The 13,482-nt window shown below is 34.8% G+C and overlaps 1 protein-coding gene across 1 annotated transcript; it reads left to right on the top strand.

Annotated features, from left to right (window-relative positions):
- The first annotated feature begins 1,615 nt into the window (after positions 1 to 1,615).
- Positions 1,616 to 5,192, top strand: LOC122043550. Its single transcript, XM_042604173.1, has 7 exons — positions 1,616 to 2,020; positions 3,397 to 3,606; positions 3,700 to 3,792; positions 3,892 to 4,008; positions 4,086 to 4,523; positions 4,601 to 4,855; positions 4,944 to 5,192. Exons 1-7 carry the CDS (start codon positions 1,616 to 1,618, stop codon positions 5,190 to 5,192), a joined length of 1,767 nt encoding a protein of 588 aa, XP_042460107.1.
- The last annotated feature ends 8,290 nt before the right edge of the window (positions 5,193 to 13,482 follow it).

The raw sequence follows: 13,482 nt of genomic DNA, 5'->3' as shown, positions 1-13,482 counted from the left end.
CACTCGGTTGTGTTTCTTCTTCAATGCGTTATATAGTAAAGTAATAGACGTTTTAAAGATGGATGACTTGCAAAGAGAGATTGTAATGATATTGTGTTTGCTTGAAAAGTATTTCCCCCCTTCATTTTTTGATATAATGATTCATTTAACTGTTCATCTCGTGCGAGAGGTCAAATTGTGCGGACCCGTTTGGTATAGACACATGTACCCATTTGAAAGATACATGAAGATTTTGAAAGGTTATGTGCGCAATCACAATCGGCCTGAAGGGTGTATAGCCGAATGTTATATTGCTGAAGAGGCTGTCGAATTTTGCTCAGACTATCTATCTAATGTCCACACAATTGGGATACCATCAAGTCATCACAAAGTAGAACGTACTAAGCCTTTATCGGGTGCAATAGTGCACTCCGCTAGGCATGATGAGTTGCAACAAGCATATCGTTACATATTGACGAATGATGATGAGATTGATCCTTATATCGAGTATGTTCTCTAACTTATCAATACTTTTATGCAATTTGAATTCATTCTATTGGTTTATTTATTTAAAATAATTCTATTAGGGCACACATGGTGGAGTTGAGAGCAAGATTTCCTCAAAAAGCTAAGTCCAAAAAGTGGCTACAAGATGAGCATAACCGAACATTTATTAACTGGTTGCATGATATTGTACGTTCCAAAACTACTATGTATTAGCATACATACAACTCTTGGTATCTTACACAAAAATTTAAATTTTATTATATTGTTAACTATAGGTTGAACGTGCGGTTGACCATTCGACCCTTCAAATATCTGAAAGATTAAAGTGGATAGCGCGTGGACCTAGCAAGAAAGTGTTAAAGTATTCTAGTTATTTGATTGATGGGATTACTTATGCTACGAAAGAACGTGATGATGTACGAGTTGCTCAAAATTCTGGAGTAAGCTTAGTCGCAAAGACAATGCAAGTTGCCAGTGCAAAGGATAAAAATCCAATTGTGTCGGACATGATTTTTTATGGAGTTATTGAAGAAATATGGTTACTTGATTACCACAAATTTCAAATTCCAATGTTCAAATGTAATTGGGTGGAGAATAATAATGGTATAAAAGTAGATGATCTTGGTTTCACATTGGTAAATTTGAAACGAATTGGATTCAAATCAGATTCTTTTATCTTGGGAAGTCAAGCAAAGCAAGTATTTTATATTGAAGATCCTGAAGATCCTGTATGGAGTATTGTACTTGCAACTCCTACTAGAGAGTCATTTGAATATGCAAATGGGGATGAATTGGAAGACACTATAGTCCACTATCAATCTTTTACCAGAGAGTTACCATCAATGGATGCTTACGGAGTAGATGACAATGAACCCCAATGCCTTCGTGAAGATTGTGATGGCACTTGGGTTGAAAATGTTTAACCAATTATAGTTTTTTTTGAAGATATGTTTGTAGACAATATTGATATGTATCTTGTTTTTGAATATGATTTTGTGCACATGATGGTATTTCAAATTTTTATCTATGTATGCTGATTTTCTTTTGTAGGTGAATTTCTTATTGTGTATTTTTTTTAAATATTGATATGTTGTTTCACTTTTTTATCAATAGATTAAATTTGAGATCTATGGCATCCTTTGGAAAGCTTAAAATCAAATCTGATGGTGATGACACAATTCATGCTTCAAGCAAGAGAAAAGGACAACCTGCAACGATTGGGAAGGGCAAAGGAAAAATTGCATCTACATCCACTAACAACGGTTTACAGGTTGAGACAATGCTGGAATCTACAGACACTGAAACAACAAGAACATCTAGAGGTCGTACCCATCTGGATAAGCTTACTAAACAAAGGGTTCAAGGAATTCGAAATGAGGTAAGATTTAATAAACTTGGACAGCCAGTAGGAGGAGCTGCTATTGCAATGCAAAGTTACATTGGCTTGCTTGCTCGAGAAAAGGTCAAGATATCTTACAAGACGTGGAAACAAGTTCCAAATGAAGTTAAAGAATTGATATGGGAATCAGTTAATGTAAGTAAGTTAAAGAAATTCTGGTCAATTATCATGTTGCAAATTTTATTTGTCATATCATGGCATGCATGAAAAGATGAGTTAAAGATAGTAAAACAGTATGAATTGCCTGCTGTTCTTGCTACTCCAGCATTCAACAGTATGATTTTTATATATACAAGTTAAAGATTGGTTTTCTATTTCAAGTTGCTCTGCTGCATTTGCTCAGGTTTAGATAGTTCAGTTGAAGGTTCTTAAATTTCACAAGGTTCTGCTTCCTTTCTTTCAGCTTCGTATGTTTCAGTAGGTTGTTCTTCTGTTGTTCGTGATTCTCCTTGTTCCATTTCAGTTTTAGATCCCTCAGTAGGTTCTTTTTCTATATCAGTGGGGTTTTCATTTGTACTTAGTTCTGGTAGCTTTGTTTCTGCATTAGCATTGAAACAATTGTAAAGCAAAGAGAAAACCAGGATTGCATTGTCGTCCAGTGTCTCAACAAGAAATTACCAAATCTACAAACATTGTAAGACCTGATTACCAACTGCCAATCATCAAACAATTTCAAAACGAATGTTGCTCCAACTAGAAAACTTAGGATTATAAGTAACCAACAATCCTCAAAGGATCCTAACATTGTCCTAGGTTAATTGTACGAAATCAAGAACAAATCCATTTGTCTGTCATATCAGTGTCCAAAGCTAGTGCTGTTTGTATATGTCTTTACTTGCACTTGATTCTTCAAACAAAATGTTAAGGGCATGATTTTATATCTGATATACACAAATATCCAATATGTGCAATAGCACAACAACTGAACTTAAGGCTCTAGACATGTTAAATACTAAAGCTCAATCTTCCTAACAAAACTATACAAATACAAGAGAAATGGTTGTATATCTCATTGTTTGTGGTTGTCTACTACAATCCAAAGCTTCCATCCATCTAATAACTTGAATATCAAATGTTTTCTGTTTTAGATATTACAACCCTACTATCAACCAAATTATTATGGGTGTATAATAACCTCCTATTTTAAGGCATTAGTTTCATCATATTCGGAAGTGGATACATCCATGCGAGTTACTACTTGCCTATAATAAGGCGAACGATGTTAACAGCGCTGAGACTCTATCGTTAACTAAATCATCCAGATTGAAAATAGATCCACAATTAAACTAATAAACAAATAGGGCAAATCAAAAGCCACGAGCACTCCTGCATTAGCTTTGTTTTGGTAATTTCAGATCTCCAAAACACTCAATGATGAGAATGCCTTAAACTTAATGTATGTGTGTGTTGTTTCAATGCTAGAATAATTTCCAGAAATTGTGTTTGCTTATGGTGTCAATGATGAATATAGGTACTAATCAGTTTATTGTATTCCCAATTGTGTTTTATAGCTGACATATGATGTTCCCCCAAGTTGGAAGAAGGGATGTTTGAATTCAGCAAGTAATAAGTGGAGTCAGTTTAAATCCCATCTCACTCAGACATTCATTTCGAAGAAGCTTGACAAACTCGAAGAGTTGGATGAACCACCTAGCGGCTATGGTCTTGCAAGAGATGATTGGATTTCTTTTGTCAGGACTCGCATGTCTGATGACTTTATTGTAAGTTTAGTCTTTTGTTCTTTCAAAATAAGTAGATATTAAGGTAAATGATGAATTAGTAAATTTGATATGTGGAATGTTTCACTTGACTAGAAACTAAGTGAACAACAGAAGGAGAAAAGAAAGAAGAACATATACCCCCATCGCCTTGCTCGTAAAGGATATGCACGATATGCTGAAGAAATAGTAAGTATATTTTGCTTATAAAATTCGTATAACGATTTTGTTTAGCATTTAATAATCATTCTTATTTAACATATATCATTCAATTATTCTTGTTCTTAGGCAAATGAATTATGTGACGATGATGAAATCAATAGAGCTATTATTTGGAAGAAAGGAAGGGTTAATAAAGAAGGTAAATTTGATGGCCAAGAGTTGAAACAAACAATAGACAAGATTGTGAGAAGCTATGAGTAAAAATCAATTATTGTATTTCAATGAAACTTTTAAAGTAATTTTTTTTATTTGGATGACAGGATGATTATATACAACAGAAGCGTGAGGGTACACTCGAAATTAATGGGACAAAAGAAGATATTCTTACGAAAGCACTCAATTCAAGAGAACATAGTGGACGTGTGAGGGCTGTTGGAGGTCATATCACTCCATCATTGTTCTTTAATGGTAGTAGATGGAAGACTGACCATGTTGATAGAGAGCTACTGATTGAGCAAAAGAGAGAGTTGGTGGAGGCTAGAAAATTAATTCAAGACCAAGATACACGCATTCAAAACCTTGAAGCAATTGTCTACAAAAAGGGTGGATGGGGCAGTGACATTGATGACAAAGGAAGTTGGTCGGTAAAGTTACCTCAGCAAAATGACAATAAACTGAACACCGATAAGACTTTCCCCAGTCATGAAGAGTTCAATGATGTCGAAATGCAAGTTGTGGATAAAGAAGTTGCTTTACAGGTATATAAGTTGTGGTTATATTTATTATTAAAATAAAGAGTTAGTATAATTCAATGACACAACTATTTATCTTTTAGGTTAAATCAGTTATTTTGACATTGGATTCTAGCACAGACATTGTTGCATATGGTACAGTTGTTGAGGTCATTGGAGTTAATCACTCTCTCCATGGTGTTCCGTTACCCAAGAATTGTATGCGTGTATCCATCGATGAAGCAATGCAGAAATCAGCATGTTTGCCAGTTTCGATTCCCAATGAATGTGAAACTATTGGTGATGCTGTTGGAACCCATGTGGCTTGGCCAAAACACCTGCTGATGCTACGACAAAAGGTACATCTAAGATAATATTTCAAAGTAAATATCTGTGAAACTATTTAGTATTGCACCTATCTAAAAAGTTTACAATTACAATTATTAGAAGCGTCAAATGAAGAAAACAGCACATGTAGAAAATAACCAGACTTTGTTATCAAGTGTGCCAAGATCATTGCGCGTGGTGTATTGTTATTGTAAGCGTGCTCTTGAGAATGAAAGGAAATTGTCAATTGCTTTAGGTCATGAGGTATTTCAAGATGATTATGAACTGAACTTGCATCTTGAGGACATTAGTGCTTTGTATCACTTGGAGCCAATTTCAGGAAATTGTGTGGTTGTTTACATATGGTAAGTCTTCGAATTACCTTGTAGTATTGTTTGTTCTTTTTTAAATTTAGTATATAAGAAGCACATACTTTATTAGATCAGTATTTAATATCTAATATAGTTCTGATTTTTTTTATTTCAAATGGCAGGCATCTTTATAAAAAGTTGGTAAAAGAAAATAAGATTGATAAATTCAGATTTGTAAATCCGCATAGCATCCCAAACTTTCAAAAAACCACACAAGACAAAATAGGTAAAACTGAACGGTTGAACCAGAGGGCAAGTTTCTTAGCAGATAGGATGAGTGGTGCATCAATTAATCAATTAGTTTTGGTGCCAAGTTGCAATGGGTAATGAACATCTTTAATATCATTTTCAATTGATTATTTTAGTGAATTGTATGCACTAATTTTGTATTTGTGTGTAGTTTCCATTGGAATTTGACTGTCATTAAACCTCATAAGGAGATTGTTTACTTGTTGGATTCTTTAAGTCATCGCATTCGTGATGAAGATTGGAAATATGTTGTGGAAATGTGAGTTTATATATGCTTTTTATTATGTATTTAATTTAGTCATAAAACACTTATATATCAACTATGTTGAATGTATATATGAAGGGCGTTAAGATTGTTTAATTCGAACAATGGAAGGAAAGGAAGAAAGCATGTACAATGGGAAGTAATCAAGGTATGGGTACTTCTATTTCAATCAATCAAGGTATGTGTATATTTATCATTAACAATATCAATTGCCTTTAACGTAGGTTCCTAGGCAGCCAGATGCGAAACAATGTGGTTATTACGTGATGAGATTTATGAGGCAAATTACTGAAGAAAATGCAATGATCGAGGGGGATACACTACCATCGATAGTAATATTATCTTTATCATCTCAAATAATTAGAAGTTATTTAGTTATTATTTTTTTCCAATTAATTATATTTTGTTCTTTAAGATCATATAATTTATGTGTGTTCACAGTTCACAAAAGCGGAGTACTCTCAAGAAGAAATTGATGAAGTGCGCTCTGAGATAGCAGAATGCATACAAGATCATATTTATGAATAGGTATATACATGAGTTCATCTTATTGCATTTGACAATAATAATATTCAGTTAAATTGAATACATGCTGCTTATACTTGATTGCACTTGATTTGGAGATATCTGTCTCTGAGTCCATTTACCAAATCCAATCGGCATGACTAAACTGCACACATGAGTTCACAAAACTGCACAGGACGTTACAAATGAGAAACGTAGCAGAAGAGTAGATTAGATGGCGTTTAGGTGAAGATCATATTAATTTCTGGTTTGATACATGGTTAGATGCAGGTCCTTTGTTTAATCCCTCAGTCTCATCGTTAAATCTTGGGCTTTTATGTTCTTTACTAGTTCTATGTGATTTCCATGATCTAATTAGCGGTATCCTCTATGATATTGTCGGAAGTTTGGATTGCTCTTTTCTACTCTCTATTCCGTGTAAAAACTAAATAAACCATCTCTATGCTTTTGCATGATTGTCGGAGAATTTTATTCGAATATGAATTGGGGAAAATGCTAATATAGTTAGGAATTTTGATTCGTGCTAGAAGTTAGGCCGTTTACTGAGTCTATTTGAGTATCAAGAGAGTAGATCCTTATGATAATTGTGGGTTGATCAATTTGCTTGCTCTGTGAATTTAAATTAGTAAAGCTTGTTTGTTTAATTCTCTGTGTGCTGCTTTGTTGCTTCAGCCCTTGTTTGTATTTGTGATTTTGTATGCTCCGGAAATAAGTTGGAACTTGATTTTTCATGTCTAATTTAGCTAGATTCTATAATGCTTTTTTGATGCTCGATGATAGAACCAGAATCTGGTTGTTGCTCTAAGTCATTGCTTGCTCTGTGAATTTAGCTAGATTCTATATGCTTCAAATTGGATAGAATTTTTTTGGGTATATGTAAAGTTGATAGGTTTGGTTTACCATACTTAAGAGTTACTTGTAAAGCCATATAGCTGGTCTTTTAAGACATACTACTCTGAGTTTTTGTAAAGCTGTAATAAGGTCTGGTACGTGTGAAATTTCCAAGAGATCCATTTTTTATGCCATTTACTCCTGGGAAATGAATTAACTTGCAATCTTATGCTGCAGTTTCTGTGAAAGGAGAAGAAAAGAGAAGCTAGGAGGGAGGAGAAACTAGAAAAGGCTGCAGTTTAGAAGATGCACAGGCTGTTTAGAAGATGCACAGGTAGAGAAGACGTGCTCCAACAAAACATGATATTTTGGACTATATGTGTGATATATATAAACTTTTGGCTGTGTAAACTTTTGTGATGTTTGAATGTTGATGTTTGGTACTTTTGTGATGTTTGAATGTTGGAATATTTGCATTGTAAATATTGATTATGTAGGTTTTTTATCAATGAAATTTGCACTGGATGTTTTTTATAAACCATTGAGTAGGAAAAGATTAATAAGTTTTTTATTTATTGTCAAAATGTTGTATATTGTACCCAAAGACATCAGTTTAAATATGTCAAACTGTTGTCAATGGCGTTAAAAGACAATAGTGACAAACTGATGTTATTTAACATCGTTGCCTAAAAAGACAACGGTTTTTAACCGTTGTCAAACCGATGTCGTTGGCTAAAAAGACAACGCTTTTTAGCCGTTGTCGTAGACAGTTCAAAACTGTTGTTGAAGAGCCTAGGCATACGCTCAAAGACAACGGTGAAATACTGTTGTCTTTGTAGGAAAAGACAACAGTTTTTCACCGTTGTTAAAATGTTGTCTTTGCCTTCGCAGACAACGGTTAAAAACTGTTGTCGTTTGCTACCCCTTTTAACAACACAGCCTTTAACAACAGTTGAAAATGGCCTACGACAACGGTGAAAAACCGTTGTTGTATGTCTTTTTTCTTGTAGTGTAAAAGCCAGTTCGTTGCATATATATATATATATATATATATATATATATAAACTAAAACTGAAAATCTACAACTGAAATGTTTTCATGAAATCTGAAACTAACATGCTCCAAATTAATCTAACTCGTTCTAAACTGCAAGACTTCCTCGATTCTTATCATATCATGTAAAGAACATCTTTAACCCAATAGAACCTCACAAATCTACAAAGGAATATACTTGAAACCTCTTAATCTACACCGGAAATTTCTACAAGCAAGGAAAGAACTAAAATGTTTCTTATCTTCTAATTCTTTTATTATAGAATGCCTCGGCATTTCTTCGAGCACTTGGCGTGCTGCTGATCCCAAATTCTGAAATTTAGAGATCCTATCAAGACCTTGGTCCTTTCTTTACTTATAACTACTTATAATCTTCTAAAAAGATTTAATGAAACACATGCTTTAAATTAAAGAACTATTCTTGCTCATTAAGGAAGCGAAACTCCTCTGCACACTTAAGAAGTTCTACACTAAAATTCTGCACTACAATAGATCTACACATGCCGAATTGTTTCCAACAAAACAAAGCATAAGGAAAGGGTGCTTCTATTAAACTAGAACTCACTAGAATTTTTGGATCCTATATAACTTGTTTCGTTTGTTCTAAGCTATTACTTCTATTTCCTCCCAATTGCTACTCCCAAAACTAAATCCGTTTATGTAAATTGCTTAGCACAAACAAAACTAGAACCTGCTGAAATTTAAACCTATGCAAGGCTTGTTCTTTTCTATTACAGCAAGGAAAAATCCAAACTCATGTGCTACACAATGCAACTAAACTGCATATTCCAGCAATATCATTGACCACTAATCAAGCAAGACCAGAGCATAAACTTGGTAATCCCATTTTGTCCTACCAGATAGCTATCCGTGAACATGAAAGCTAACATGAGGAACCATAATCATCTATCATATGCCTAAACTAAACAATTCATTTCCTTTCAATAAACTAAATTATCTGATAGAAAGCTTACTGATATTACTGAATATTAATACCAAACTTTAAACTATGTAAAATAATCTAGAAGGAAAAACATCTAGCCACCGGTTAACTAACTTATAATTAACTAGATGTAAACTAGATTGGGAAATAAACAGTATAATAGCATCACTACTAACTTATAGAAAGCAGCAATTAAACTAGTTTATGTTAGCCTTGGGAACTTAATACTAACATAGTTTATTCCTCACACTTATACTGATTTATTAAGTTTGTTCATGTCAATTAATCTGACAATCTAGTTTTACAAGTATCAAACTAGATTTATTCCCTGATGTTTATTTATAGGTGAGGTTTTATTAATTAGATGTGCTTGATCAGTAATAGGATTTTTAGTAAACTTGGTCTGTTCTTTTTCATTGCAGCAAGGAGAAAGAAAGAACAAAATCTAAAACTGAGATAAACAAATCTATTTCCTTTCATGCTCACTGCCTAAACAACAAAACTAAAATTTTCAAGGCTATATATAATCTGATCAACACTTATATAACAATAGAACCAACTAAGCATCTTCGGTCAAGGCTTGAACACTTCTACAGTGTATCCGAAATTTCATGAACCAAAAAGGCAACAACCAAATCAAGCCACACCTATCTGTACAGAATCCAGGAAATAGGAGGAACAAGAGCAGCTTCGAAAACTAAAGGAAGATTACTAAATCCTTATCAACTAAATTCTGCAAGGCATATTCCGGAAGCAAGTAAAGAAACTAAATCCCTAATCAACTTCAATTCTGTACAACATGATCCGTAGGCAAGGAAAAACTAAATCAAAGCTTGAAACTGATCAGATCATCTACATGTTCCAAAACAAGCAAGAAAAGAGGGCTAAATCCCTAACAACATAACTGGTTATAGCAGGAAACAACAAATTGCTAATTCAATCTAAAACCTTGTAATGATTTCTGAAAACAAAACTAAACCATCTCGAAACAGCAAATCTCATAGCAAGGAATCACAAGCTACTAATCTTATCCACCGAATTCATACTACAATTCAAAGCAATACAATCTGTATCCCTTCTTCGTTCCCTTTTGAGACTCACGGCAACAACCTCACAACAAGCTCCTTACGGTATTCATCACAGAAAACAACATGTAAAGCAAAAACTCGATAGCTACTCTTACCGCAGGTGAGTAAGCAACTTACTCCTTGTATCCTTGAACTCACAGCCGGAAAGGGAGGTCTAGGATTTCAGATAGATGAGAATCCCAGTGGCTTCTTTGCGTTTCTGAGCTCCTCTCGTCGAGGTGGTCACGGACGGATGAAGACCGACCGGAAAACGATGCTAGTCGACCGCCGGAGACGTGCCCTAAGTCATCCTCGTTTCCACCCGAGAGAAAGTCGTCGCGCAGCGTCGTGAGCGTGAGAGAAGAAAGGGAATTTCGGGAGAAATTTTAGGTTTAGGGAAAAGAATTTAAATCTTATACTTTATCTTCGTTTCCAACTATACCTTATATACATTTTATTCCCTTCTTGATTAACAAAATACCCGCAGACCAGTTGGTTGGCTGAGTTTGGTTAAGGTCTGGTTCGGGTCTGAGGTCTTGGGTTTAAAACCCGGCTTCAACATTTTTTTTTAAACTTCTTCCTCTTGGTAAACATACCAAACGAACTCCAAAAATTACATAAAAATACTCCAAAAATTTCTAAAAATCTCTAGAATTTTTCTATAGCATTTCTAAATATTTTTAAATTATTTTTGGGGCTCAAAATGAGAAAATTTGGGTTGTTACAAAATATACATAAAGAATTAACCAACAATCCTATCTAACTATCAACGATAGACCTGCATCGCATTGTCACCCTATGTCACAAGCCCATCCATGAATAGGCATAACATGAAAACATAACAAATAACACAAACAAGCATAAATGAAACTAAACAAAATGCAACACTAAACAATCAAACATGGATAAGAGAATAACACATAAATCAAACAAGAAAGCCAACTAAATTAACCAACCTTTTCCATGATCAACTCCAAAGACCACCCTTGTCATCACATGGAGGCCCGGAGATGGAACCACCAACTCCAATGGATGGCAACAAAGATGCTGGTGGCGCTTGCGTCAACAACAATGATGGAATGAATCTTCCACCAAAGAACCACTCCGATGGAAGTTGATTGGAAGAGGTGGAGGGTTGTCGGTCTCCATCAATATGTGATTGCCCACGCGAATCACGTGATAGAACCCATGCAACCGATAAGAGGGGGTGAATTTCCATTCTAAAAGAAAATGAAACCTTTCTCTCCCTTTTGAAATATTAAAGCATGTGTATAAACAGAATTGATAAACTAATTAAAAGAAAGAGTCTACTGATTTTACATGGTTACAACCGGGAAAGTTGTTAATTCAAGACTTTAAAGCACTAATCAAATTCTTCTTTCATCATAGGAAGAGAAGTCTCTTACAAGCGTTGGAAGTGTTGGTTGCTACTCGGAAAACCTAGAGGTTCCATTGTACAAAAATTTTGTACAAAGGTCTGAACCTTTTCCTAGCTGCCATGTGTTCTTTTAAATTAAACTTTGGATCGCCTGCGGAACTTAACACGTTTGATCCAAAACTTAATCTATTTGTTCTTTCAGGTTTAGACTTGGATCTCCTGCGAAACTTAACACGTTCGATCCAAATCACCTAAGTTATTAATTCCATTAAATATTAATTTCCATAATCGGTTTCCAGTACTGACGTGGCGAGGCACATGACCTTCTTGGATATGGGAACAACCACCACCGACTAGACAAAACCTTTTATGGAAAGCTAATATTTAATTTCCTAAAATAACTTTAGGTCAACCGAAAAGAACAATCAAATCACAAGGAAAAGAAAAACAAAAGAACACTATATTGAAAACAAATTCGAAACACTAGAATCATATGCCTCTTGTATTTAGTATTATTTCCAAAAATAACTAGTATGATGCGGAAAGAAAAAATACTAGTTATACCTTTTAGAAAAACCTCTTGATCTTCTACCGTATTCCTCTTCTAACCTCGGACGTTGTGTGGGCAACGATCTTCCGAGATGAGAAACCACCAAAGCACCTTCTTTTCCTTTCTTCAAATTTCGGCCGAGCACAAAGCTTCCAAAAGATGAAGATCTTTTCCACCAACCAAGCTCCAAGGGATGCAAGAAACAAAACCTCCTTTCTCTCCTTCTTCTCCTAGCTAGAACCGGCCACCATCAAGAGCTCCAAGAGGGGTTGCCGCCGGCCATAAGAAGACGAGAAGAGGAAGAAGTTAGGGCTGGCCACCAAGGAGGAAAAGAGAGGAGAAGAATAATAGAGTTATTCTATCATGAAGGCACCTCTACCCCCTCTTTTATAATCCTTGGTCTTGGCAAATAAGGAAATTTTAATAAAAACTTCCTTAATTCTTTTGCCATGAAAAGGAAAATTTATTTAATTAAAAAATAATTTCCTCCTCATAAATATCATGGCCGGCCACTTCTAATCTAAAACAAGGAAAGTTTAATTCACACAAGAATTAAAACTTCCTAATTTGTTTCTAGAAATTTATAAAATTTTTTTAATAATTTTAATCCCTTCATGATTGATTAGTAAAAAGGAAATTTAAAATTAAAAAATCCTCTCCTTTTAATTCCACGTGATCGGCCTTAGCATTAATCAATATTGGCAAGCTCTTCTCACGTTGACTTAATTTGCAATCAAAAACGTGAGTTGCTTAAACAAGCTTCTCATGTGAATTTGCAATCAAATATGTGAGTTGCTTAACATTGATATCTCAAAGCTTCTCAAGCTTCTCACGTTGGCATCTCAAATTTCTCACGTTGACACATCACAGCTTCTCACGTTGATACATCAACGTTAGCAAGCAAAATGTTCACAAGCTTCCCGTGAGTTGTTGTTCTGTTCATGTTAATTTCAGCAGTGTGAAGCAACACCAACAACATGAACTAGAAGATGGACTTGGATGGATATAATTTTCTATATACAAGAGGCTACGATAGGGATCGAGAGGAGGAATTGGTTTTTGGTCTCCCGATGAAATTAAGCTTCCTGTGTTCGCCCCGAACACACAACTTAACTTCATCAATAATAAGTCATACCACTAAAGAATTATTATTAAACTACCGCACCAATCCCAAATTACATTTTTGGGCTCCTTCTTATTATGAGTGTGTTAGTCTCCCTGTGTTTAAGATAACAAATGTCCACTAATTAAGTAAGTTACTGACAACTCACTTAATTAATATCTAGCTCCAAGAGTAGTACCACTCAACTTCATCGTCATGTCGGACTAAGTCCACCTGCAGGGTTTAACATGACAATCCTTATGAGCTCCTCTTGGGGACATTCTCAACCTAGATCACTAGGACACAGTTTCCTTCTATAATCAAC

The sequence above is a fragment of the Zingiber officinale genome, chromosome 2A (assembly GCF_018446385.1).
Source record: "Zingiber officinale cultivar Zhangliang chromosome 2A, Zo_v1.1, whole genome shotgun sequence".
In the NCBI taxonomy this organism is placed as follows: domain Eukaryota; kingdom Viridiplantae; phylum Streptophyta; class Magnoliopsida; order Zingiberales; family Zingiberaceae; genus Zingiber; species Zingiber officinale.
The sequence above is the reverse complement of the archived record's forward strand: the minus strand, read 5'-3'. Positions and strand labels throughout refer to the sequence as shown.

Bases quoted from the DNA above. Each gene is read 5' to 3' on its own strand.
- LOC122043550 (XM_042604173.1), top strand. From the start codon at position 1,616: ATGGCATCCTTTGGAAAGCTTAAAATCAAATCTGATGGTGATGACACA. The intron at 2,021-3,396 runs GTAAGTAAGTTA...TGTGTTTTATAG, and splicing joins TGATATGGGAATCAGTTAAT to CTGACATATGATGTTCCCCC. The intron at 4,524-4,600 runs GTATATAAGTTG...TTTATCTTTTAG, and splicing joins ATAAAGAAGTTGCTTTACAG to GTTAAATCAGTTATTTTGAC.